The 27,721-nt window shown below is 45.7% G+C and overlaps 2 protein-coding genes across 3 annotated transcripts in view; one reads left to right on the top strand and one right to left on the bottom strand.

The window, feature by feature from the left end:
* The first annotated feature begins 608 nt into the window (after positions 1–608).
* On the top strand, positions 609–18,394 carry DNAJC16 (DnaJ heat shock protein family (Hsp40) member C16). 2 transcript variants are annotated; one of them, XM_074975461.1, is made up of 15 exons: positions 609–680; positions 1,658–1,843; positions 3,903–3,969; positions 5,279–5,612; positions 6,801–6,985; positions 8,178–8,282; positions 9,026–9,184; positions 10,031–10,161; positions 10,916–11,099; positions 12,123–12,305; positions 12,600–12,676; positions 13,211–13,291; positions 13,385–13,480; positions 14,284–14,451; positions 14,992–18,394. In XM_074975461.1, exons 2-15 carry the CDS (start codon positions 1,677–1,679, stop codon positions 15,389–15,391), a joined length of 2,337 nt encoding a protein of 778 aa, XP_074831562.1. In that variant the 5' UTR covers positions 609–680; positions 1,658–1,676; the 3' UTR covers positions 15,392–18,394. The 2 variants fall into 2 exon arrangements, with proteins under 2 accessions (XP_074831562.1, XP_074831561.1); XM_074975460.1 differs by having other exon boundaries at positions 14,281–14,451.
* AGMAT (agmatinase (putative)) overlaps positions 16,308–27,721 on the bottom strand; it is a 16,642-nt gene continuing 5,228 nt past the window's right edge. Inside the window, exons 4-7 of the mRNA XM_074975463.1 lie at positions 25,934–26,129; positions 25,086–25,265; positions 22,878–22,962; positions 16,308–19,543 (exon numbers count right to left, since the gene is read on the bottom strand). Coding sequence (XP_074831564.1) covers positions 19,470–19,543; positions 22,878–22,962; positions 25,086–25,265; positions 25,934–26,129 — 535 coding nt within the window. The 3' untranslated portion in view covers positions 16,308–19,469. The remainder of the gene's footprint in view (positions 19,544–22,877; positions 22,963–25,085; positions 25,266–25,933; positions 26,130–27,721) is intronic.

Raw genomic sequence — 27,721 nt, 5'->3', positions numbered from 1 at the left:
ATATTGTGAGGCCAAGAAGCCACAGGGTGACGCAGCACCACGGTGACGTGGGCTGACACCATGACGCAACGTCATGTCGTGACACAGCAGCACCATGGTGACCTGGGCTGACACCAGGGCACATTGGTGCTGGAACTAGGTTTACGGGGGGTGCTCCCTCTTGCACCCGCTGGCTTGAAGTGGTTTCCATTATATGCAGGGTTTCCAGTTTAGTTCAATGGCCCTCAGCACCCCCCACGATAAAAATTGTTCCAGCCCCCCTGCAATGACATGACGTCACATGGTGACATGAGCTGACCTCATGACATGACGTCACATTATGATGCAGCGCCACGGTGACATGGGCTGACACCAAGACACGCCATCACGCCCCAGGTCACGGTGCTGTGACATGGGCCAATACTTCACCATGACATCACGTCATGATACTCCTGCCTCGACATGAAAGGGGGTTGGTTACAGGGTATCCCCCCACCCCCGCCTTCTCCGCTTGTATCCCGTCATGCTCTGCAGAATGGTACTCGCTAGCCCTCGGAGCCCCGCGCTGCTCTATGATCCGTGTCTCGTCTCTATGACCGGATGGAGCGGAGAGCGGAAGAGAGCCGTGCGCCGTCTCTATGGTGACGGCGAGAGGCGGGGCCGCGAAGCCGGAAGCGGGGACCGGGCGCCCGGAGCGCAGGGTGGGTATCGCCCCCTCTCCCACCATGGGGTCCCGGCCCGGAGTGGGTGCTGGCCCTTTAAGGGGCTTCGCCATGTGATCTAGGGCTGACCCTGCCGCGGGCCGTCCCGCCCGCTCCGGGCCTCGCGCTCCGAGCGCCGCCCGGGGCCTGGCTGGGGGCAGCGGGGGCGACGGTCGGGGCGCCCGGCTGGGGGGCTGGCGGTGGGGTGAGCCCAGAGCTGCCTGGTGGGAGGCGACCTGAGGTAAAGTGGGGGGCAGCTGTGGGGATGCGGGCAGCGGGGGGTGCTGGCGGGGCCCTGCTGGGGAGCAGCGTTGGGAAGCTCGGGGCGCTCCCCTCCCGCAGTGCCGGGGGGTGCCGAGACAACAGTGGGGGCTGAGGGGCAGATGTAGTACCTGAAAATATTCTAGCTCACTTTTTTGGAACTGACTAGAGTTCAGGGTGGCATTGTCCCTTCAGCTAACATGGTCTCATGTAACTGTCAGCCATCAGAGTTCTTTGGTTTCTGATTGCTAGTCTAGTACTAGCATTTTGAAAATTGTACTGGTCCCTTAAGTATCTGCTAGTCCTGATAAATGAATAGATGATGGAATGGCAGAAACAGCTACAGTTTATTGCCTTTTTTAATATCTGAAAACTGGTAGCGAACTGCTAGTAGGTGTAAAGCACAGGTCTCTTGCTCTAGAATTCTCAAGATAGAAGCTACTAAAATGTTGAACTGCAGGTGAAGCAAAATGATGATAACTAGAACGATGTGATATTTCATGAAATGCAAGGGCTGGAACAGACTCTCTACCAAATCTTACCTTTTTAGTAGTATAAGACATGAATGCTAGTGCTGGTTGTTTGAAGGAGATGGGGCCTTTGGTTTTTCAGTTCTTTTGCCAGTGGTCCAGGACTAAATATAGGGGTTCCTGGATTTTGCACCAATCCCTAGTTTTGTACTTCTGTCTTATGCATATGGAAACTCTCCTGTCCAGGTTGCCTAAAGGAAGAGAAATGGAACTGAAAAAGTTAAGCATCTCGTTGGTTGTGGTCCTGGTTCTGGTCTTGGTCCTGCAAATTTTGTCTGCAGTGGATTTTGACCCATACAGAATCCTTGGGGTTAGCAGGACATCCAGCCAGGCTGACATTAAAAAGGCTTATAAGAAGCTCGCCCGGGAATGGTAGGTGGATTAAAATATGTTGCATATTAAATGGTTTCTGCAAGGTAGAGTCAGCTATTTTCACCAATGCATCAAATATTTGTGAGAGAAACCATCATCTACAAAATAAAAACAAAGACATTCAAAATTGTACAATAACCATTTTCCCATACTTGCTCTTATCATGTTGAATAAAACTGTATTCTGAATAGCAAGCCAGCACTTCAGCTGGTGTAAATCAACTTAAATCCACAATAGAACTACACTGATTTATTTCAGCTGAGGAGCTGGCCCACTGTTCTTAAGTAAATGTATCTGCTGGTCAGGGAGAGACCTTTTTTTTTAAAAAAAAAAAAAAAAAAGACAGAGAGAGAGAGAGAGAGAGAGAAGGAAAACTGTTTCCTAATAAAGGGCCCAATTATGCAGCCTGAAAGTGAGAAGTACTTATTTTCATGAGTAGTCCCATTGAATTCAGTGGCTCTTCTTTTGTGAGTAAGTACTACTCAAGAAGAGGTTTGTAGAATTGGACCTATAATGTTTAGCTATCTTGTTTCAATGTGTCTTCTAAGTAAAAGGCTGGTTATACACTATGTTCTGTATAAGTGATGAGAGTCTTGATCCCACATCACATAGTCACACAAATGACCTGTTGACTTCAGTGGGACTGTTCACAGGTACTAAGTATCAGAGGGATAGTCGTGTTAGTCTGTATCCACAAAAACTACAAGGAGTCTGGTGGCACCTTAAAGACTAACAGATTTCTTTGGGCATAAGCTTTCATGGGTGCATAAAGAAGTGGGTTTTTTACCCATGAAAGCTTGTGCCCAAAGAAATCTGTTAGTCTTTAAGGTGCCACCAGACTCCTTGTAGTTTTTGTGGATACAGACTAACAGATTTCTTTGGGCATAAGCTTTCATGGGTGCATAAAGAAGTGGGTTTTTTACCCACGAAAGCTTGTGCCCAAATAAATCTGTTTGTCTTTAAGGTGCCACCAGACTCCTCATTTTTATTCACAGGTTGACAATAAGAACGGCAGGATCTGGCCGTAAATTTTAGCTGTTTGTACACACTGCACATGCTGTAATATTTTCTGATGGTACTAACTTCCGGTTCATCCAGTTCTCTGGATATCAGACTCTGGAGGATCTAATATGAAACTTTTTCCCCTCTCCATCTTGTACATTACAAAATATACCATATTGGAAGAGTCAACAAGGGCAGACATTTAAGAAACAAATGTCTTTTAATAACTTCTGTACTATATCTTTAGGGTTGTTGTAGGAATTGCAACAGGATCACACTCACTAGTTAATTTCTCTAACTGTTTACGTGTGCTCCTCACATCCAGTAGCTCAACTGAGTAAATCTATTATTATATATATAAAAAATTGATCACGGCCAACTTCTAGTCATTGAGCTTTTTTTTAAGTCAAATTTTCAAGAGGAAGTGAATTAAGCTAAACCAAATTATGACCATACATTAAGACCTGTTTCATACACTGAGGAGAAGAGCTGATGTAAAGCATCTGGAAAAACATGATTATCTGAACTACAGAATCTGATAGCTTCTGGGGTCTCATAGAACCTAGGCATTAAGGTTGTGGTCTAATGCTATCATGAAAAACTATTAAAATGCAGAATAGAATTGCAGATGTACCAAGTAGCTGCTCTGCCTAATATATAGAGAGCAGCGGCTAAAGCGTGCATCTTTCAAATTGGTAGGATTGTTGCTTAAGGAATTTACTGCCTGCTGTTAAATCAACTTTTTAGCTCCACTTGGACCATTTATTTATTAAATAAAATTCAAAACCGAGGAAATGCTTTTACATACACCACCCAAATCCTATTGAAATTCTTTATGTGGTTCAGCCTGGGTAGGAGAAATAGACTTTTGCCATAAATCTGCAGCAGGTGGATTGAGAAGTGGATACCAATAAATGGCATTAATGTCTATGTATCCCGCTTAGTATGAGTATTAAATTGAAGCTGAAAACACTTGTGGCTTGCTGTGACTCCCTGTGATAAATTGTTGATGCTTTCTAAAGGACAAAATCCATTTTCTTTATTTTTTGCATTGTAGGCACCCTGACAAAAACAAGGACCCAGGAGCAGAAGATAAGTTTATACAAATTAGCAAGGCCTATGAGGTATTCAACACTGTTTGGTAACTTTGTGCTGCTTTCAGGATGTATGTTAGAGCCTGGAAATTGCTGTTCATCCTTTACAAGTAGCCTTTACTATTTTCCAGTTATATCTACATGGAACAATTTCTCAGCTCTGTGTATAGAAGAGTAGGGTGGTGGAATCTTTGTCTGGGTTTTCTTGACAAAAACCAGCACCTGGATACTGCTGACTTCAAAAAAACCTATATGTCCATTTAACACTTCCCCAGTTACTGGGGGAGATGTGAATTAATCTCAATAAACCGTGAACATTCTACAGCTGGAAATGTTGTGGAAGAATAAATGTAAAGTTCTGCCTTTTGCTTGCTGAAAAGCATCAAGCAAAGAGTAAGGGGTATCCACTGAGTTCAGCAAAGCAGGCTGGTGCCATCTCTTCATATTTGTTATACATATTCCAGTGATGATGTAAGTGGGTTTAATGGCTTGAGAGCTTTAGTCACTTCTAAAATATTATTTGCATAAATATTTGCAGGTCACTCATCCAAGGCGCACTGAATCAGCTACCTCAGCATGTGGCATCTCAGCCGATGCTCTTCTTACATCCATGCTGAGCTCCCAGGAATAAACTGAATTCTCATCTCCCAGCTCAATCGGCAGTTTCTGCTTAAAGTGCTGCTTGTCTTCCTGAGCACTTCAGCTCTTCAAATTCATGTGGCTGTTAAATGTTTGACATTACGAGAAAGCCACAATAGTCATCTCGACTGTTTGTTTTAGGACTCTCTTTTATAGCCTCTTAGCTGAGAAACTGAAATGATAAGAGTTTGGAAGACAGAGTGTCACAGAACTAGGAAGCCAGAAATTAATATTTAAAAAGAATGGTTAGCTAGTGAGTAGGTTTGTACAAAATTTTCCAAATAAATGTTGTGTTTCTTTGGGTGAACTCTGTCTTGCTCCATGCCACATACGTGAATTTGGCTACAGAGACACAGGTGTAAAAGACATGACAGTTCCCTTTCTTGGAGCTCAACTGGGTAGACATTCAGCAAAAGAAATTCTTCTTCCAGGGGTGCTAGAACATTTTTTTATAGTGGGGGTGCTGAGAGCCATTGAACTAAACTGGAAACCCTGTATATAATGGAAACCACTTCAAGTCAGGGGGTGCTGCAGCACTCCCCGCACCCCTAGTTCCAGCACCTATGTCCTCTTCCCAGTGTGTCTGCTCCTTATGGCTATTCAGTCATTTTAAGAAGGGGAATTGTCATCCTTCCAGTTCCCTCTCAACATGAGCCAGGTTTTGTTTCTTTTCAACCCTTCTTAACTCTGTGATTGACAGATCCTCTCCAATGAGGAAAAGAGATCAAACTTTGATCGTTACGGAGACGTGGGTGAGAACCAGGGGTACCCTCAGCAGCAGCAGCACCGCCAGTTCCATCACTTCCACGAAAGCTTTTACTTTGATGAATCCTTTTTCCACTTCCCGTTTAACTCGGAGCGACGAGACTCCTCCGATGAGAAGTACTTGCTGCATTTTTCGCACTACGTGAACGAGATTGTACCGGACAGTTTCAAAAAGCCCTACCTCATTAAAATAACCTCAGACTGGTGCTTCAGCTGTATCCACATTGAGCCTGTGTGGAAGGAGGTTGTTCAGGAGCTAGAGGTGCTGGGTAAGAGAAGCAAATTTTAAAAACTCAAGATACAACGTGTTTTCAGAAAGAGGCTTTCTCAAAGCTTTCCATCCTAGGCCACAGCAACTGACTTCAACTTTTGGGGGTTGTGTTTGAATGTGAATTCAGCCACGGAGTTCCTTTGTGGTTTATCAGTGTGGTGTGAATAGCTTTATTTCTGTTGTTTTCCAGTGTAAGTGGAGGGGCATTGATCTCTTTCTTTTCAACACCGATCCTCATCAATGAAACTGAGACAGGAAAAATTGAGGTTTAAAACATGAGGAAACACTTTAGATCTGTAGGGCTGGGTCAGTCTCTGAAGGGAGCTGGTGAAAGCCCCATCCCTGGAGATAGCTGCAACTTGACGAGACAAGGCATTAGGAAATCCTTCCCTGGCAGAGGATGGACTGGATGCAGTCTGGGGAGTCTCTTCCATCTCTAAATTCAGTGATTGTCTCCTTTTCTGCTGCAGTGTGATTAAACCATTCCTAGTGCCTGCATCACTCTAAATAGCACCAAGGAGTGTTGCATGGTCAGGGACTACTGTGTTCTGCCCTGCAATATAAACATTACATTGCCCTTTGATATATACCAGGAATGGTACTGAGATGCAATCTGGAGTCCAGAGGGGGCTGTGAGCCAGCCCATACTTGACCAGAGTCAAGGCCACTATCCTGCAGGACACAGGAGGATGGGAGAAAATTTTGGCACCCAAAATAAAAATCAGGGAACACTGGCAATATATACACTTGGATTCCAGTTAAGCACTTACAGTATTTCTTGCTCAGGATGAAAATTCCTGTCCCCCTTATGGGTCATCTACATAACCAGAGATAGTTGGTCACAGAGAACACAGAATCCAAAATAAGAGTGCAGGGACCAGAAGTTGCTGCACTGTATATTTAATGTGATTTTTTCCTTGGGGTTTTAACATGCCGAAGAGAGAACCTTTAGGCAGAAGAGTAAGGAGGAGATAGTGCCATTGTTACTTCTTCCTGAGAGCAGAGTAATACAACTCTCCATGGAATGTGAAAAAGGGAAACACTATGTAGTACCAGCTGAATAACTAATCCTCTCGGTGTGCTGGGTAACAGAAGCCACCTTAGTGCTGATTCCCTGTAGGGGAGTTTGGGTCATTCACCCACCATGTCAAGGTGACCCTCTTTTTGGATTGCCCTCCTTTTTCAGGAGTGGGAATTGGAGTTGTCCATGCTGGATATGAGAGACGCCTCGCACATCACCTGGGAGCACACAGCACACCGTCCATTCTGGGACTCATTAATGGGAAAATATCCTTCTTTCACAATGCGGTCATTCGAGAAAACCTGCAGCAGTTTGTGGAGAGCCTTCTTCCAGGGAACCTCATCGAGAAGGTACGTGACAGGGAGATCAGCGTGTTCGGATTCTGGTAAGTAGTAGTGTGTGCTAAGCATTTGGATCTTTTTGTTGTCTCTGACACATCATCTGAAGGAGTCGGTCTCTGATGTGACCTTTGTCTTGGGGTGTCAGAAGTTTCTGAAGCTATTTGCAATGGCGTTAATCAAGGGAGAATGGCAGTTTGGATGAGTGAAGTCGTTATAGCTATGAATGCTGGAGGCAGTTTTGAAGGAAACACTACATTCACGCACAAGATGGAATTTTTCTCCATCGTTCCCTGTGCATGGTGAGATAGGTGCCAGAGCTGGCAGCAGGACGCTCCCCCTCACTGATGATACCCCACTTCCCATAACTCCCGTCCTTCAGGGTTAACTGCAGTGCTTCATGGTAAGCATTTGATCGTACATGTGGCTCACTTTAGGGCTCGTAACCACACGGGTGCCAATTTGACACTGTTTGGGACTACACCAGAGATAGTTACAACTATATTAAGGATTCGTGTTTGAACTCTGCTTGGAGGATAGTCATGTCCAGGTTCCAAAGTGGTGCTCCGGTATGGACGTGACGTTAGAGACTATCACTGTATGTCTCTTCCTCTCCCCTTGCCCACTTCTGCAAACTGAGAAGTACCTCTTGCAAGATTTTCTGTATTCTCAACTCCTGCTGATATTTAGGCCTGACATAAAGCCTACTGAAGTGAATAGGGTATCATTCTGTTGACTTCAGCAGGCTTTAAATCAGGCCTTTAAATGGGAGTTGAGCGCACTAAGCCCTTTTGGAAGACAGAGTTTTTTTATCACTAGAGACATTTTAAAATAAACATAGTGTTTGACTTCTACTCTGCCCTTTTTGCTTATTCCCCATCTGAAGTCATAATCCTCAGTAATGACCACTAGTTAGTTGCTGTGGAAATGATTGTGATGCCACTGAGAATTTATGACATCAAGTCAGGAAAGATCAGCAAAAGCAGAGAGAACGGTTAGTGTAAAAATCCTGGTTTTGCAAAAATCGCCTTAGCGAGAAAAGATGTATGGGCACAATTGTCCTTTACCAAAAAAAAAAAAAAAAACACCCATGACATTTTGGCATCTTTTTAGGACCCAATTCTAATGCAGCCATTTAACCATATTGAACTTTAGTTTTCTGAATGTATTGAGGTTGAAACTAACTGTCTGTTTTACATTTAAGATTACAGATAAAAATTATGTCCGATTCCTGTCAAACTGGAAGAAAGAAAATAAACCCCATGTCCTTCTGTTTGATCATATGCCAGTAGTGCCATTGTTATACAAGGTAATGTACTTGTGTTTGTGTGTTATCTCTGGCATTTGGATCTTTTTGTTGTCTCTGACACATCATCTGAAGGAGTCAGTCTCTGATGTGACCTTTGTCTTGGGGGTGTCTTTACAAAGATTTACAGCTTTGTAAAGACACCTGTCTTAGCAGAGAATGGGATCTCGGTGTAGGCACAGGCTGGATGGTTCTTCTAAGTAGCATTATCCACCCCGAACACCCAGCAATTTCATGTGTGTTATTTGGAGACTGCATAGTCAGGTGACCTGCTTTTGCTAACTATTTTAAACATCTGAATATGAGTAGAACTTACTTTTCTTTCCATAGACAGATCTCTAGTGGGAGTAAGGGCGTGGGTGGGGTTGGGGGCAAGGGGAGAAGTCGTCATTCCTTTCCCACCACAAATAGTTAATGATCCGGGCCATTTGGGCACCGCATCTAGTTTGTTTGAGGACGACGAGTTGCTAAAGAAACATCTGGCAAGATATAGAATGTTAAATTGTAAAATAAAGCTATGGATCCCGCCAACCTTCCTCTGTCATGAGGAAGAAGCTAACTGTGTAATAAGCCTAGTAAAGGGAATGGGCTGACGTTGTGTGTCATTTGGCTGTTACAATGGTGAGTGTTGTAGACTTAACAGTGCTGCGGAGGCTATGGGGAAATAATCACCATAAGCTGTATTGGGGAAGAATCAAAGCGTGATCTGCAATGTAAACATGCACTGGACCTCTGTTTCCCTCTAGCTCACTGCTTTTGCGTACAGAGATTATTTGTCCTTTGGATACGTGTATGTTGGACTCAGAGGGACTGAAGAGTTGTCCAGACAATATAACATCAATGTCTACACCCCCACCATGATGATCTTCAAGGAACACGTTGATAAGCCTGCCGATGTTATTCAGGTATCCCTTCGTGGTCTGTGTCTTTGTCTGTCTGTCTGGGTTTTAAGTAAAAAATATAATAACTGCTTTTCTGGCCTGTTTCCTGCATCAGAAGTTGGTCAGTGGAGCATTTCAAACCAACTCTGGGTTGGATGTGAGCAGAAATTCGAGCTTCAGAAGGATGTCTTGAACGAATGTCAGGGAGCGAGGGAGCTCTGTAGGTTTCAACAAGGATCTTAACTTGGAGGATAACTGGGTGATAGTTTTGGTTTTCACTGGAACATAGTTTTGTAGCTAAGCTGATGGGAGGAGGGCAGGTCTTTGGGTTTCAGTGGAGCAGTGACTGTACAGAGAGTGGGCAGCTCTTAATTAATTCAGCTTTGTCAGATATCGTTAGTCTCCTTGGAAGAACCCTTGGCTCTGAGGAATTCCGTAGAGAGACTAGTCCATGAGACTTAGAGGTTTCACAGAGAAAGTGAATTAATAGTGAAAGGCTGCATATGGGATATGCCCAAACCTTTGTTCTTGTGCAGGTACACCCCAGTAAAATGCTGGGTCGTCAGAAGCCTTTGGTCACTGTTTCGCTTTCTGACAGTTGGGATTTTAATATTACTGGATGCTCTGATTTTTTTGATTTTTTTTTTTCCCCCCCTCAGCTCCAACAGCTGTTTAATTCTCCTTCTCCAGGGGCAGTCATGAGTGGCCATGCTTCCAATCTCCCAAACATCTCTTCCATTGTGTAAAACATCTTGTTGACCATCATCATGGTGACCCTTTAACACTAGAGCATTCATGTTCCTTGAGAGCTGAATATCCTTCTGGTTTAGCTGAACAATGCTGATCTTCTGTTTGCTTTGTCCTTTCTAGGCACGAGAGATGAAAAAGCAGCTCATTGATGACTTCCTTTCCCAGAACAAGTTCCTTCTGGCAGCCAGGCTCACCAACCAAAAACTGTTTCGTGAGCTGTGTCCTGTGAAGAAGTCTCACCGTCAGCGGAAGTAAGGCTCGCTGCAATGGGAGATCCTCCTATCCTCATGCACACCTACTCTTGGTGGCTGCTTACAGGCGACCTCTCGTTTAACTCTCTGGGGGGGTCCATAAAGGGGGAAGAATATTCATTGGAAGAATAGAAATTGCTAGATGGGATCAGAGCAGTGGTTCATGTAGTCCAGTATCCTGTCACCATCGGTGGCCAGTGCCAAATGCTTCACAGGGATGTCCAAGAAGCTCTTCAGTGGCAGTGATGGGACAACCTGCCCCCAGGGGAGTTTGCTCCGAACCCCTAATAATTCAAGGTTAGGTCTATATGCCTTCAGAAGCGTTGAGGGGGGGGGGTCTCTCTATATTTAGTATTAGAACTTTGGATGTTCTTACACATCTAAATGTCTAATCTATTTTTGAATCCTGCTAAGATCTTGGCCTCTGTCCCGTGGCAATGAGTCCCAGAAGCTAATTGTGTGTGTGAAAGAGCTTCCTTTTATCAGTTTCAAACATGCCACTCTTCAGTTCTGTTCACTATCCCTTATTCTTGTATTATGGAATAGAATACCTTGCAGTAACTCTGTGGGGACAGGAACATAGAAGATGGGAAGGACTGAGATTGGAACATTGAGCAATAGAGTGTATAAGAAGATAGACACGATGAAGTGTCTCTCTGGCTCGTCAGGGTCCGTTCGAGCTGGCAGGTTGGATTTGTTATTCCTTTGTGTCTCCAGGCCTGCTGTGAATCCTCCATTTCATTGTGTTGTCTAGGTACTGTGTGGTTTTACTTACGGGCGAGGGTGACAAGTTTGCTAGGACCTATGAGGCATTTGTGGCCTTTGCTCTGGCAAACACGAAAGACACCGTGAGGTTTGTGCATATCTACAACGACCGTCAGCGAGACTTTGCCCATGCCTTGCTGATGGACGATGAGAAATATTGGGGGAAATCTGCCGTGAGTGTCACATTTTCCTTCTGCCTAATCTGTAATTCAGTCTCTCTTTCTCTGAACTTTACATTTTTTCACCCCAAACTCAAAAATGTTGCGGGGGGGACAGAACATTGACGCTGCTTCTTTGAAATATTATGGGAGCATGTTATGGGCAGGATCAGACCTTCTACTTCTGACAAATCCTCTTGTATTGCATGGTGGTGTGCTCTGCCTCAGGTCAGATCTTCATTGTCTTGTGTATTGCAATTCTCTTCTTTTTGATCTGTCCTGATCTCAGCTCTCTAGACTCAAGCATGTGCAGAACACGACTGCCTGCCTTCTGACGTGTACAAAGTGTAACCTCATCATCTTCCATTCTCATGATTCCACTGGCTCTGTTCATTTCACTGTCCAGTTCAAAATTGTCCTCCTTTGATGTTAAACCCCTCGATGAACTTGCTCCTGCCAGTCTCATGGACGGACCTTGTCTCTCTCTACTCCTTCCCAAACTACTCCTGTTTATTTAGCACTGTTCCGTTCTGTCATTTCACTCTGTCACTCCAGTTTTCATGTGAGAGCTTTGTCCTCTGCAGCTCCTCCTATTTGGAATGACCTTCCTATGTCTCACCACCAAATCCACTGTTTTATTTCACATCTCTGCTGAGAAAACATCCCTCTTTTTCCTCCTTGCCTATGCTTCTTAATTACTGTCCTTCTGGCTAACTCTACTGTGATGTGGAATGCAGTGTGTAGGGAAAACGCTGTACAAAATAAGTGTTATGCTTTCAAAGAACAGGAGCTGGGGTTTAGAGAACACGTGCTGTTCATCTCTATTCCTGTTGGGTATTATGGAACATGCGGCGTATTTTAATACTTGTTCCCATCCCGCTGTTGTGCCCGCTCTTTGACATGGGAGTTGTGAGAGATTAACTGAAATAGCTGTTTTTAATCTGGATCCTCGTGCTGAATTCTCATTTGACACATCAAGTCTTTCTTCCGAGTTGGTATCTTATTCCCTGAAGCTTGTGGTGATGTTGATTTGTCCAGGTGGCCATCTTGGAAAGGCGCAATAATGTAGGAAGAGTGGTCTATAAAATCTTGGAAGATGCCTGGAAGGGCAGCGAAGAGGATAACTTCATGCTTTTGGATCTTCTGGCTCAGTTAAGAACAGACCCTGGTCTTCTCTCTTCAGACACTGTCCTGCCAGACTTGAATGATGAACTTGCTCCTGTAAGTATTCTCAGTTTTGTAGAGACATAACGAACCTATGTTAGCTGGTTCTAGTTAATTCTAAGACTCCACCGCTGTGGTCCGTGATGGGAATTGTGCCTAGAGGTTTGAGTATTGGAGAGGCAAGACTCTTTCACTGTGTACTCATCAGCTTCAGGGGGCAGCCCCTGTTCTCTGAGGTAGTTGAGCTGGTTTGGACAAGGGGTGCAGAGGGGATAGTGACATAGTTGATGTGTTTCTTCACACGTGGGGGAAGAGCAGCCACCTTGTCATTGACCTGTTGTGTCTTTACAGGTGTTCTTTCTCCGATGGCTCTACTCCGCAATAGAGTATGTCTCAGACGTCTGGGATAGCGTATTTCATAATAACTGGTATGGAATCCCATTTAAAATATCAATATAGCTCTTATTTTGTGTATAGATGTAATGCCCTCTGTCTTGCCTGAGGATAAATTCAAAAGCGTATCAAGATATGGAGGTATCTGACAGGGACAGAAGGAGGCATATATATCTTCTCTTGGAGAGAGGAGAGGAACTGTGGGCCAGTGAAGCTTGGCTTCTGCCTCATCTTCTGGGTAGCTGGTTGAGCTGTGAAGCTGAGGTCTGCCCCTGGATTTTGTGCTACTGAAAACACACTGCTCCTCTTGGCAATAGTCCTGGCTTGGCTGTCTTGCTGTGCTGGTTTTCATTAGCATTTAGGGTATTTTAAAAACATGCTTCCGTCTGTCTCCCGGCTTTTCATTAGGAGATAGGAATGATGAGAGAGCTTCCATTAAAGCCCTTCAACCAGAAGACAATCAGTTCAAGGAAAATTATATGCTATTATCTGGGGTGGAAGGAAGCTGAAAACCTGAGGCAGAGGTTGACTGTAGGAACTCAGAACTAACTGCAAACCTTCTCTCTTAGGCGGGAAATGATGCCACTTCTGTCCCTGATCTTCTCAGCCCTCTTCATTCTTTTTGGCACTGTTATCGTTCAGGCTTTCAGGTGAGTACCTACCAGACCATCTGTTGGAGCCTTACAAACCAGATTTCAGCATCTCAGTTGAAACTTACCCTATTTTAAAATGCTCCTTTGCAGTGACTCGAGCGATGAGAGAGACTCTCCTCTCCCCCAGAAAGAAGAACCCAATGAAAAAAATGAAAAGAATGACACGGCCTTCAGCAAAGAGAACAGGTTTCTCCTGCTAACTCCTTCCAGCACTAGTCAGGCCTTCTCTGCACCTCCACTTTCCTGCTCAAGAGGCTTGGTGGGGCACAGTCTTGCTCCTACTGCTTCCCCCAGGCAGAGAGGGCAGGTTGGGGAAGGGCAGTGGGTAGGTAGTAGGGAAGTAATGGAGCTGGTGTGACTGAAAGGCAGCATGGGAACAGCAGCGCATGGGTCAGTTTGGTGTAGCTGATATAAAGCGTGCATGGGGAATGGGCACCGCTATCGACCAATCCGGGGAAAGCAACAAATTGAATATTTGGGACCAAAAGTCCCTTCGAGGTAGAGAACTGGAAAGTAGCTGTTACCTGAGCTGTGACTGAAACCTGTCATACAAGGGAGCCACTGCTAAGTTCTTTGAACTAGCAACAGACTAGTGGCTATACAGCCAACTTCTTTCCATCCACCCAACTTTCTCCGTCTCCTACATTTAAAAGCTATCCTTCTCCCGCCATACAGTCACTTAGAAGCCCACGTGTTTGCCCCTAGACAAATGCTTTGTGGAGTGATGAAGGATAAAAGACAATGATTTGCCAAATAGCATCTAATCCATAACCTTTAGCAGGCCAAAGATAAACTGCTTTAATAGGCTTTGGATAGAGGGCATAGAGGAGTGTGAGTTTTCAGGGGTTCTGCACTGTGCCAGATTAGCCAACACATTGTGACATGGGTTTTGAGTTACTTTGCACTGGGTCACTCTTTCCTTATCGTGACCAGGTGCATTTACTGTCCTTTGCTCCTTTTTCACTTGAGTCATTCTCTCTGCCCAGCAGGATTCCCAAAAAGGGCTTTGTTGAAGTGACTGAGCTAACAGATGTTACCTATACTAGTAATCTGGTGCGCCTGAGGCCAGGTCACATGAATGTGGTTGTGATCCTTTCCAACCCCACCAAAACCAGCCTGCTTCAGAAGTTTGCCCTGGAAGTCTACACATTCACAGGGTAAGTACGGAGTTCCTCGTTGGGCTTCTGCTATGGTCTTAATGGTCTGTGTAGTGTTGTGCAGTGAATAGGCTTGGGGTGTGTATTGTTGCATTGCTTCGTCACGTGTATACTTGCATGCTTGCTCCCAAGAACATCTTCAGCTTCATGTGGGTGATTGCACCTGTGAGAGGGCTTAAATGGGTAGCCGTTTGATAGCCAGCATTAAATGGGTTGGTGGGCTCAGTCCCCTTTGTAATGGATGGATGTCCTCCGCACTGTCACTAGTGCAACTGGTGATCTCAGCGGAGAGGCCAAGGACTGGATGGGTCATGGAGCCTGAACTCTCCCCTCCAGGTCTATCTACTGCCACTTATGCTATGCCTGTGTTCGGACAAATACAGGGCTTCACTTTCCAGGGCTGTAAGTCAGTCAAAATAGTGTGCGCAAAAAATAAATTACTCCAACCCTCCTTCAGTTTCTAACTTTGATGTTTCCTGTGTGGTGTCTGGTCGGAATTGGAACACAGTCTAAATTGTCTCCCTCTCACTTCTTCCGCAGGAGCAGCTGTCTTCATTTCTCCTTCCTGAGCCTCGATAAGCATAGAGAATGGCTGGAGTATTTGTTAGAATTTGCCCAGGATGCTGCCCCCATTCCAAATCAATACGATAAACATTTCCTGGAGCGCGACTACACCGGTTACGTCCTAGCTCTAAATGGCCACAAGAAATACTTCTGCCTCTTCAAGCCTCACAGATCAGGCGATGAAGGGGGAACCATGGGGTCCTGTGAGGATTATGACCCCTTGCTACACACAGGAGAAGCCCGAGGAAAATCCTCCTGCAGTCCAGGATCCAAACAAGTTAAAAACAAATTAAGCAAGTTGTCCTTATGGATGGAACGTCTCTTAGAAGGTTCCTTACAAAGGTTCTATATTCCATCCTGGCCTGCATTAGACTGAAGGGATTTAAAAGAGATTCTAACACTACAAACTTTTTAAGATGACAACCATGGACAATTCTTTCCAGGAATAAACAATCATAACAAATGGACAGTAGGTTTTAGATGAACTCTCCTAGGCCAGTGAGTAGAAGTATCTTCCTTCATCTTTGACCTAGGAGTGAAAGATGAAACATACTGAAGTCCTCTGTACCAAATTGTTCTTGTATTTGAATGCTGTACTATCTAAGACAAAACCCAGTCTATTTCCCTTTAATGTCCTGCTCACCGCATCGCCTCTGTCCAGTCTCTTGTTTGTTCTCAGTTGAAGAAAACCTATGAGTTCTTCGCAACGGTGACTCAGTTTGGACTGAACACAATGAACTTGTTACATAGGTCAGGTCCCCTTCCCAATGCTTAACCCATAGTGCATGGTGTGATACTGGGAAGACCCTACAGAATCTCCCCAGCCTCTGAAACTCTGAAAGGCCTCATACCAAGCATTCTTATTTATCAGCTTTCCCTGCGGTGAGTGATTTAGGAGTGTGGTTACAGTAAATACTGTAAAGATGTTGAGCCATTTAAATGTACATTGTGTTTCAGATGCCTTTTTGCTTCTGTCGATTTTTAGACTGTCTTCTTAGAGCCATAACTTTACCCACGTCCTCAGATTGTAGGCATAAGCTGCTATGAGCCAGTAGACATGTAAAAGAAAATTTCAATACCTGCTAGTGAATCAACTTGGACACCTTTCAAACAACAATGGTACATCTCTAGTACAATATCGACACTTCTTTGTATCAAGGAACTTAATTCTTTAATGATTGTATTTTTGAACTATGTTGCCCAACAAATGCTGTCATCAGATCATTTGTTACATATGGAACTAGTTTGGCTGTAGACAGACGTTTACAAGATGCGTAGTTTCAGCTTCTCTCACTTTGTTTTTATCCTCAGCTCAAAGGTTTCTGAACATACAGGTTGCCTTTTTTTCCTCCTTTAAAACCTATGGTTCAGTGTAAAACTGGAATGGTTCTAGGCTGTGGAGTTACTGTACTTAAATATATCAAATGGGCTCTCCTACCAGCCATTTGGCTTGCCCAGGGAGCTGGCTTTTTGTTAGTGACAAGTAGTCAACAAAGAAATGGTCTCTTGCTGCTACCTGAACGTTAAGGTAAATGGGAAAGGTTTCTTTTCAAAGCAGGGAACTGTAATCTTGTGACACTGGTACTTCCTTTTTTCTCTCTGTTAATCCGTGTGGACACAGTCACTTTATCTGATGCTTGCTGTAAACTTAATAAACTTCTCCAAAGTGACCTGGATAGGAATCTGAGGCTTCCACGTGAATGGGTCACGTTATGGTACATGATGGCCAATGAGTTTTCCTCTCATTCAGATTGAGATTAACTCCTGAGTGGCATTCTGAACCTTATTGTAAAGCACTCCTACAAGCATGGGGGTTTACTTAAAAACCTCACTACCCTCTGTGCTTCAACTAAGGAAAGAGCACTTGAACAATAATCATAATGCTCTTATATGTAAGGGTACTGTCAGGTTAAAATATTGGACTCAACCGACTTTCCCTATATTACTTAAACCAATGGAGTTTAATCTGTAAAGTCCTAACTCCAGCGTGAACCCTTTTGATTACTAAGCACAGGCTGTGAGAGGGAAGAAGAGGATTTTTCTTCTGAGGAGAGAGGCAGCAATAAAATGCTGAAAACCCTCATGCATTAGACTGACCCTAAACTAACCTGAAGCAGCAGACTGACTTTTCACTCTTTATGCTGTTTCTGTTGAAGCTGGTGCTTTAGCTGCCTTGGGTAATGAAATAGCCTGGTTATTTTCTTGTGTTTGTAGCCAGTTCTGCCTTTTGGGTCTTGCATGGTTTAACACAGTGCTGTAAACCCCAGAGTTGGACGCACTGCAGAAAAAAATCCAAATTTAAAAAGAGAATTTTTGATACGCTAAACACAGCAGAACAATGTCTCCAGGAGTGGGTTAGGCCTAGTAACAGCCAGCTTTTGTAAATTATCCTTCTATCTCTTCTGCTAGTCGGAAACCAGTGTCAAACTTTAGGGTTTTAAACTAAGGGCCCAAGTGTGCTGTGTAGAAGAAAGGACCCAGGAAAAGGCTATAGGCATTACTTAAACCCTATATTGAGGCTCCATGGTATGTAGGCCTTGTGTTTGTTCTGTACAGAGGGGTGACTCTTACTCTGTGTATAAACATCTATTGATGTGGGTCTTGTGGAGAGACCACTCGCAGTAATACACCCTCAGGAAATAGCCAACTGTGTGTGCTACAGATTCCATTCAGTTACGGATAAAAGTGAATGTAGAACAAAGTTGCAGGAGGTCAAACCAGCTCATTTGTAAAAGTACATGATTTATTATTAGCGCATTGTATTTTTAGGGAGACGCTACGCTTTCATGGGCTCAGGCACACCCCAACTGTTCGGAATTCATCTGTTCAGCAAGGATAGCACTGCTCTGATATCCAGCTAGTTGCATTATTCATCTGGGGCAGAAGACCAGTCACAGGACCTCTCTGCTGCTTGGAACTGAATGTCTCTGCTTTCCCTCCACCCTTTTCCAGATGCTGCAAGACCATTAAGCTGGGATAATTTTTTGTCCTACTGCCCTCACTATTGCCCTTTGGTTTGCTTCATAGTGAAGGAAATGCACTCGGCCATTCTCAGTTTGTGCATGGTACTTTCTTGAGCTAAGAGCGAGGAAGTTTTCAGTGCTAATGTACTGCTCTGCGAGAAACCTAAATATAAGCTTTTTAAACGTAAAACTCCTAGAAACTGAAGCGAAACATCGTTACAACACAGGGAAACGTAGCCTAGAGTCCAAATACTGTACCTGCCCTTTCCCCTTAACTGGGTGTGGTACACAGCAGCTTCGCAGCGATGGCTGACATATATGTGGTCAGTAAAAGCTTGCCAGGAACTAATACAATAATGCAGCCTGGGAGATTGGATTGAAAAGCAGGTAAATATTTTGCACTTTTGATACTCTTGGGGGGGAGGGAGGGGAAGGGAATAATTTATTTGGCAAATGTCTTTTTTTAATTTTTGTTTTTGTATTTGTGAACAGGCACTGATAATGTCATTTTGTTTTAAGATTATTACAGATTCGCAACTGAAATAAACTATTTTAATGTGAGACGATGAGGTGGCCTTGCATTTTAATAGACAAACTGACAGTGCGCTGTGGCGTACGTGAGTTAATTGCAAAAGTTCGACAGCTGTTAACTGCTTGTAATTTAGCAAATGCAGTGGGCTAGTTATCTCCACTCAGGCAACAGGGCTGCTTAACCAAGGACAACTGTTTCCAAAAGCTGCCCTGTATTTTAGTCAATGTTCCTATTGCCCTTCTGAAGGCTGACAGCTATGGGCCCTAGGAAAATCATGCATAAATAGGGTTTAGAAACGTCCCATCACTGCAAGGGAGAACACAGTGCCTTGGCATAAGTCCTCTCCTAAGGTAGGGCTTGGAGCTAGTGTCAGTTTGGATCCACTGCATAAAGAAGCCAGAAGAACTTCTCTTCTATTCCATGCCCATGGAAGGGAGCCAGGATGTTACATTATGTCTGTATATTGCTCTCCTCCTAGGTTTATGTTTAGTGGAAAAAAATCTTTACTAGGCACTTCCAAAAGACCCCCACATTTTAGATCATGGCCGCCAGTTTTGATATTGAAAGAATTCCAGCCGCCATCCTTGGACCCATATGCTGCTAAGCCATATTACTAGAGCAACATGACCATTAAGCCTTCCCCCCGCAATTCCGGCATCTATTCTGGCCGCTGCTTGTAGCATACAAGGAGCATGAAATGACTTTGTCTGATGAGGAATGGCTTTTATTCTCTACCACAAAGCTTAGCTTTCCCTCGCCCCTTCTCTAACTGCAGAGGTGAGGGAAGCTGGAAATTAAAAGCAATATCTGACTGCGTTGTTCCATTCAGGCTTTTTTCTTCATTCATATTATGTCGAAGTACTTGTGCGGAAAGGCTGTGAATATTAAACTCATCTTGTAGGTGAAGAGAGAGCAGTCGTGACTTGATTTGCCTAAGCTGGAGCCCGCCCTACACGGCTTTAAATCGTTTTGACTCGCGGGAGTGCGCACAGCATTTCAAACAGCAGATTTGCTCCCATGAGGGCTGTGTTACCTACAAACAAAGAAAAAACCATGACTATCCAATGGCTTCCAATTAAAGGGTCAGTCAGAAAGTCATTACTACACGAACAAGGGGTTATTTTCCAACTCTTCCTCCGATATCTAGGCCCCAATCCTGTAACTGACGTCACGTTGGCAGAGGCTCATTCAAGTCAATGACGTGCTCCTGCACAAATTCACTTGCCTGACTGAGACCGGCTGCTTAAAAGCCATACGCTAGTGAAAAGCTGTCTGTGCTGGTAAACTACCAATGTAGTTATGCTGAATGCTTATGTCTACCAAACTGACTTCTTGTCTTCAAATGGAATCTCTACCCTAACCCCAGGAAATAAATTAGAGTAACTGATAGTCAACAGCTGAAACAATACACAAGTAACTTAATTCTTAGTCACACAAGTTTCATTTGCACAGTACACTAAGGCTGTATCTACAGCGCCTGCCCCTGATTCACAGCTGGTGCTACTTCCCTAGTGAGTGCCTTGGTGGAAAGCTGTAGTCTTTACCATTGTACAAGGGAAGAGAACACACTTGGTCCTGTCCATATGTTTTGTGACAGGTTGGATCACAGAAACCCCCTGGGAGCTGCCACCTGATGTGCCAAGACTACTCTGCCCCTGCTTTCCTGCCCAGACAGCTTAGGACTTCAGTGCCCTGCCTGGTTTGAGCCAGACCTGCTAACCGGCTGCAAACCCAGCCCCAGGTCTGAACCACGTCCCCTAACAGCTGTAGGCTCAACTGAAAGCAGCTTACAGAAGTGTGCCTGTCTTTAACACTCAGATGCCCAACTCCCAATGGGGTCCAAACCCTATATAAATCTGTTTACCCTCTATAAGCTTTATACAGAGTAAAACTCATAAATTGTTCGCTCTCTATAGCACTGATAGAGAGATGCACAGCTGTTTGCCTCCCTCTCCCCCCCAAGTATTAATACATACTCTGGGTTAATTAATAAGTAAAAAGTGATTTTATTAAATACAGAAAGTTGGATTTAAGTGGTTCCAAGTAGTAACAGACAGAACAAAGTGAATTACCAAGCAAAATAAACTAAAACACACCAGTCTACGTCTAGTACAGTACTAAAAACTGAATACAGATAAAATCTCACCCTTAGAGATGCTTCAATAAGATTCTTTGACAGACTGGAGCTGGACACCTTCCTAGTCTGGGCACAATCCTTTTCCCGGGTACAGCCCTTGTTCCAGCTCATGATGGCTGCCACCCTTGTTCTGTTCCACCCACTTATATATCTTTTGCATCAGGCGGGAATCCTTTGTCCCTCTGGGTTCCCACCCCTCCTTCTCAGTGGAAAAACACCAGGTTAAAGATGGATTCCAGTTCAGGTGACATAATCACATGTCCTGTGAGACCCCAAGCCTTCTTTCCTCCCAGCCTGACTCACAGGAAGGCCTGCCTGCAAACAGAGCCATCCACAGTCAATTGTCCTGGTCGATGGGAGCCATCAAGATTCCAAGCCACCATTCATGGCCCATTTGCATAACTACAATAGGCCCTCAGAGTTATATTTCATATTTCTAGTTTCTGATACAAGAGGGATACATTTATACAACTAGAATGACCACACTCAGTGGATTATAAGCTTTGTAATGATACCTTACAAGAGACCTTTTGCATGAAGCATATTCCAGGTACATTATATTCACACTCTATACAGAGAGTGCATCACAACCATTGCTACACTGTTGGAGCTACACCCATAGTGACCAGCTGACTTTTGCCAGCATAAATGCAACCTAAGACTCCAGGGGCAGGGCTACACTCGAAACTTCAAAGCGCTGCCGCGGGAGCGAGTGTGGTCGCGTGCCAGCGCTGGGAGAGAGCTCTCCTGGTACTCCACCTCCGCAAGGGGATTAGATTTATCGCGCTGTAACTTGCTGCGCTCAGGGATGTTTTTTTCACCCCCCTGAGCGAGAAAGTTGCAGCGCTGTGAAGTGCCAGTGTGGCCAGGTCTGTCCCTTTATGTGTATAACTCACACTGAAATCAATCTAAAGGCAGAGCGGCCCCGGGACAGGACCGTCCAGTGTTGTTATAGTCGCTACAGGTCTCCAGGAACCAGATACAGTGTTTGGGGGGTTTTTTTTTGGTGTTTCTTAAAGCAAGCACTTCTCTCCCTGCATGAGCCCGGCTGCGTTATATACATATGACAAAGTCAATTCCAGTAGCAGAGTGTTCTGCTAAAAAGCGTGCCTTTGGCGGGACATGAACCTAATACAGCCATCATCTTATTACAGGGTGCGCTTTGCCTACCACAGTTTCTGAACATAACAGGTTCAAATATTGGTTTTTCTAAATTAAATTAGTTTTAAATATTGTTTTGTCTTTATTGCTGTTGAAGCATGGAGTCGCCTCTGTCACCAAGGGCAGGACTGACGTCTCTTTGCATTTACCTGGCTGCCACAGCAGTACAGAGGAAGGATGGCTTAGTGGTTAAAGCACTGGACTTTGAGTCCAGAAAACTGGCTTTTATTTACAGCAAGTTTGGTGGGTGAGCTGTGACAGGTCCTGTCACCTCCCTGTAGCTCAATTTCCCCCATCTGAAAAGGGAGCGACAAGGGGACCAAGTGGATCAGATCATTAGTGGTTGAGGTGCTTGCACTGAAGGTGCTATAGAACTGCAGAATGGAAGTACAGATTTACGCAAACACAGCAGTTCATTCACAAGTGCTTCTTACCTTCCAGCTGTTTCGAGTACTGAGCTGAGTTTCGACTAACGCTGAGGAATCCATATCTTGGTTATACAGGAGCTGTGGCCTCTCTTGTTTACACAGCACTATTTGTCCCCGACATCCTGGTGGTCACACACTCTAGCATACCCTGAAATCACTGTTGCTAGATTTCTAAAGACTACTCTGCATTTTCTTAAATATTCTCATGCAACATGCTGTTTGAATTGTCGGTAATACGCAGAGTAGGAATAGCTGACTATAAGTAAAAAGAAAAGGAGTACTTGTGGCACCTTAGAGACTAACCAATTTATTTGAGCATAAGCTTTTTTGTAGCTCACGAAAGCTTATGCTCAAATAAATTGGTTAGTCTCTAAGGTGCCACAAGTACTCCTTTTCTTTTTGCGAATACAGACTAACACGGCTGTTACTCTGAAACCTGACTATAAGTATTTCCGACAGCCATCACTATATTCTCTAGGGATGCTCAAACTGTCCAGGACCAAATATCTGTCGTTTTGTTTTGAACTCTAGACAGCGTCCAGTGCCCACAGCTAAACAGGACCCAATCTACTACTGACAAACATGGTATGCAGCAGTTCTCTAAGTTTGCTTTATTGTCCCAAATATTTCCTGTGACTCACCAGAAGCATCATAGATTGGTGCAACTTCAACAAGGTCACATCCCACTATATTCAGTCCTTGGCACCCACGAATGATCTCCAAAGCCTAGGGAAGGTAAGAAAGGGCTAGTTACTAGGTACCCAAATTGTTAACTTTGAAAACACTCTATATATTTAAATAGCCGAGGGGGTGTTTTGGTTTTTAAACACAGCTGACATGAAATCTGAGAAGATACAGTCTGAGATCACTGCTGTAACCCAGTGCCCTTTGTTTGTTACATGCTGACCCGGAGTGAGCGGAAAGCAGAGGATTAGATGTATAAATACTGAGACACCATCAAACTGTATATCAGCTCAATCTCCCTTAGCAGTGGCTTTTCCTATTCTAGAAGGGTAAATTCCAATCTCTCTCTAGATTATAGGCAGGACACAGTAGTTCTCAATGATTTCAGTTCCCGCTCTGCCAGGTTTCCTGTTTAAAGACTTCTAAATCCCATTTAGATCCTTGACCCTTAGATTCATCCCCAAGACTCCTGTCCCCGACCAGACGAGGGTCTTCACGATCGGGTTCCCCATCGGGGGATTGGAGACGGACGGGATTGGAGCTGAGTCCAAGAGAGCAAGAGGACTGTGAGACACAGCGAGAGTCCAAGAAAGAGCTGCAGAAGCAGCAGCAGCATGAACCGGCGATGGTGGAGCGGAGAGGCCTAGGGGACTTCCCAGGGGTGAGTGGGGATAGACCCCAGGGTGCCAGTTCCGCAGGGAACCTCGAGACTAAATTGCTGCCCCTGGTTAAGGAAAGCGGGGGATGTGGATGCCCACCTCACTGCCTTTGAGCAGGCTGGAGATTTGAACCAGGGGGACCCTGCGGAAAAGCCCCGGTGTCTAGCTCCCTTGCTGGGTCCCAAGGCGATAGATTCCGTCAGCCAGATGGGTGGGGAGGTGGACAGGCTCCCACTCCTGACTCCAACCTATATGTCTGTGTGGAGTTTCCTGGGGCCAGGCCCCTCAGACCTCCAGTGGGAGCAGAAGGTGATGGTCAATGGGGAGACATTCCTGGGGTGGCGAGATCCTGGGACAGAGAGAACTGTTGTCAGGCCCTGGGTGGTGCAGCCTCAGATGCTGAGGGGCTGTGTGAGCTGGGTGAGGGTCCCAGGGATGAAGCCCCTCGCCCTGCCTATGGCCCAGATCCCTGTGCAGACACAGGAGGGGTGGGGCTCCAGGATACCAGCTGTGAGACCCTGTTGTGGGGTGACTGTGCCTCTTTGGGACAGGATCCAGGCCCTGCTCCTGTAACTGCCAAGGGTTTGAATTTGAATCAGGGAACCAATCGGTGGAGAGGGAAATGGTCAGTGAAAATGCAGATGACCTGGCTGGCAGATGGGGAGGAGCGGCTAGGCTCAGGCTACCTGCCTGCCTGTAACCAGACCCCTGGGGCTGGGTGGGACAGAGAGATGCTCCCCGCCCCCCTTGCACACTGGAGAGGGGGCTCTCGCTGGCTCTGATGCAGTGAGGAAAGCAGCGAGCTCGCTGCCTGCCCCACTGGGACAGCAAGGGCAGCGCTGAGCACAATGGGAGCTGAGACCCCAGCTGAGTGCGGGGAAACACAGGCAGGGCAGGGGATCTGTTGGGAGAGGCAAGGTGCTTGGTAAGGAAAGTCTGGATGAGCCTAGGCAGCCTTGTGAGCTGATGGCTTTGTCTAGTCAGCAGGGTGGGAAGGCGAGGAGAGTGGAAGATGAGTGTCCCTGGACCTTACCTGTTAGCTGGGTGGAGAAGTGTGACAGTGAAGGAAACGTGCCTGTGTCTGTCAGGGGTATTGACTTGCCTATGGAGGGAGCTACCCTGATCTCCAAGCAGTTGTCTGTGAACTGCCCTGTGTGCTGGGACAAGGGGAATGAGATCCCAAGCTGTGTGTCTGGGAAAGGAGAAAGTGTGTCCGGCTTAGGGGGGAGGGATAGCTCAGTGGTTTGAGCATTGGCCTGCTAAACCCAGGGTTGTGAGTTCAATCCTCGAGGGAGCCATTTAGGGATTTGGGGCAAAAATTGGGGCTTGGTCCTGCTTTTGGGTTGAACTAGATGACCTCCTGAGGTCCCTTCCAATCCTGATATTCTATGATTCTATGATTTCTAGGGGCGGACAGTGTAAGCCCTAGGACTTCCTTTAAAGGGAGCCAGGTTTTCCCTGCATCCACTCTGCACATTCAGAAATAAAGTCTGAGCATCTCCTTACCTGAGCAGGTGTGAGACCAGCAATTTCAGGTGTCCCTGTGCCAGGGGCATATGCAGGGTCCAATCCATCAATATCAAAGCTGATGTAAATGGGCTTTGCTCCCATCTGCTTTCTCACCTCCCCCATCAGTGGTACCAATGACTTCAGCCAGCAGTCTTCAGCCAGGACGACACGGAAACCCTGGTGGAGGAAGGAGAAGAAAGGTTGGCTTCACCTGCCTGAAACACGCTGCTGGGGAAAGGAAACGGGTGGAGAGAGCAGTGGTCCAGTGTAATGTTTATGCAAACAGCTCTAACTGGCCAAAGCAAGTGTCTTCTGCGGATCACAACTGGTGCTTCCAGCCATTCTGTGGTCTCGCATTTGCTCCCTCTTCCATTATGCCCCCCACGTAGGACAGACTATGGTCTCCACCTGCCCTGGCAAGTAGCGCTTTTCCCACAGGTGAAGCTGTTCAGGGCATATGCTGCTGGAAACAGCACAGACAGGAGAGCAATGAGGGAGCAGGGGTGCCTTTCCCTTGCCATCTGGTGCAAAAGAAGGAGAGGGGGACAATAAATGAAAAGAATGGCAGCGGGTGGCTTTTGTCCTGCTCTAAGTGTCTTGGTTGCAGGGACTGGAGTGGGAGAAGTGTCCCATGCCACGGCATCAGTTAATGAACAATATCATCTTGCACCTTTTGTCTGAGGATCTCACATCACACACACTCAGCAAGCCTCTCAGATGCCGTCTCAGGAAGAAGAGGGACATATTGTTATTCCCAGCACTGAAATCAATGGCCATTTTGGCCCTGACTGCACAGGCTGGGCCCGGCGGAGAGTAGAGAAGGTTTTAGCAGTGGTATACGCTACCTGGTCCCAGCAGTATTTGTAGGGATCCGGGGTGTAGGAGGAGCCTCTGATTCCGATCTGAACCACGCGTTTGCAGTCCAGGAGCCCCTCGTCCACGCAGCGTCGGAATGGCGTCCCATGGTAGATCTTCTCCCCCAGCGCTGTGTCTCCTGTGTCGGTATGAGCATCCACGTGCACCAGTCCCACGGGACCATGCCTAATTGGGACAGGGCAGGCACAAACACGGCCTTAGCTCCAGCCCCATGCTCACATGCATTTGTGTGGATGCTTTGGTTAAAACAGGTGCTTACAGTATGTGATAGACCGAGACCAGTGGGGTACAGGAGTCCGGTCGAAGGCAAATATACTGGCCACAGGATGACTAGTTTTCGGTTCCCTGAGTAACCAGAGCAGGGGCTGCCCTAGAGCAATCAGGAACCTGCTAGAACCAATTAAGACACCTGGAGCCAATTAAGAACTTACTAGAATAAATTATGGCAGGCAGACTAATCAGGACACCTGGTTTTTAAAAGGGACCTCCCATCGCGGGGCGGGGAGGACACACAAGGAGTGAGAAGGCATGCTGCTGGAGGACTGAGGAGTACAAGCGTGATCAGGCTTCAGAAGGAAGATCCTGCAGTGAGGATAAAGAAGGTGCTGGGGGGAGGCCATGGGGAAGTAGCTCAGGGAGTTGTAGCTGTCACACAGCTGATACAGGAGACTTAGACAGCTACTATCCACAGGGCCCTGGGCTGGAACCCGGTGTAGAGGGTGGGCCCGGGTTCCCCCCAACTCCTGATTGGACACAGGAGGAGTTGACCTGGGCTGTGAGCAACACCAGAAGGGAAGGTCTAATTTGGAAAGGGATCTGGCCTGTCCCTGACCCCCTAGGTGGGACAACAGAGGTGGTGGAGAAGTTTCCCCCACGCTGGCCGGTGATGAGGTTAGCGCCTCTAGCAGAAGTGGCCAAACTGAGGGCTGCCGTGAACCTCTGAGGGGAGCAAATCTGCCAAAAAGCGCAGGACCCCCCAAGGCAGAGGAAGAACTTTGTCACAAGTAGTGCTGACCTTGTTCAATCCTTCAGCATAAAATCTTGGATTCTTCACAATGATAGAGATCTAGATGCCAAACAGATCATACAATTGACTTGTCAAGGTCTTCTTCCCACCCTAGATTCCTATGGCTTCAGACCTCTGAGAAGGCATCTTTCTATTCAGCAGGTTCAGGAAGGCAATAAGCACATGATCTCTCACCAATTAACTCTAGGGCAAAGATAGCCAGAGACAGAGTGCAGACACAAGATGCCAGCTGGGATCAGCACAAACAAGCTCTGGGTAAGTGAGAGGAGCAAACAGGAAGATTGCCAGCATCTAGCTATTGATTGACAGATACTGCTGCAGCCCAACTTTATCCCTCACATGACTCTCCAACCCTGTCTGCTTACACGAACCCTGGAACCCCAAATGTCTGAGGAGCCATTGGAAAGATAAGAAGAACAGTAGGACGCTAAGACGGCTCCATCAGAAGCTCTTTAATGACCTGAAAATTAAAAAGGAAGCCTACAAAAACGTGGAAACATGGACAAATTGCTGATGATGAGTATAAAAGAATAGCACAAGCATGTAGGGACAAAATCAGAAAGACAGGCACAAAATGAGTTACACCTACCAAGCGACATAAAAGGCAATAAGAAGAGGTTCTGTGAATACATGAGTAGGATTAGAGACACAAAGGAAAGTGTAGGTCCTCCATTTAGCAGAGAGGGAGAGCTAATAACTGACGACATTAAGAAGGCTGAGCTGTGTAATG

The sequence above is a fragment of the Natator depressus genome, chromosome 18 (genome assembly GCF_965152275.1).
Source record: "Natator depressus isolate rNatDep1 chromosome 18, rNatDep2.hap1, whole genome shotgun sequence".
In the NCBI taxonomy this organism is placed as follows: Eukaryota; Metazoa; Chordata; order Testudines; family Cheloniidae; genus Natator; species Natator depressus.
Note: the sequence above shows the minus strand (reverse complement) of the source record. Positions and strands in the feature narration are given on the sequence as shown.

Bases quoted from the DNA above. Each gene is read 5' to 3' on its own strand.
- DNAJC16 (XM_074975460.1), top strand. From the start codon at position 1,677: ATGGAACTGAAAAAGTTAAGCATCTCGTTGGTTGTGGTCCTGGTTCTG. The intron at 3,970-5,278 runs GTATTCAACACT...TGTGATTGACAG, and splicing joins AAATTAGCAAGGCCTATGAG to ATCCTCTCCAATGAGGAAAA. The intron at 13,481-14,280 runs GTTTCTCCTGCT...CTCTCTGCCCAG, and splicing joins GCCTTCAGCAAAGAGAACAG to CAGGATTCCCAAAAAGGGCT.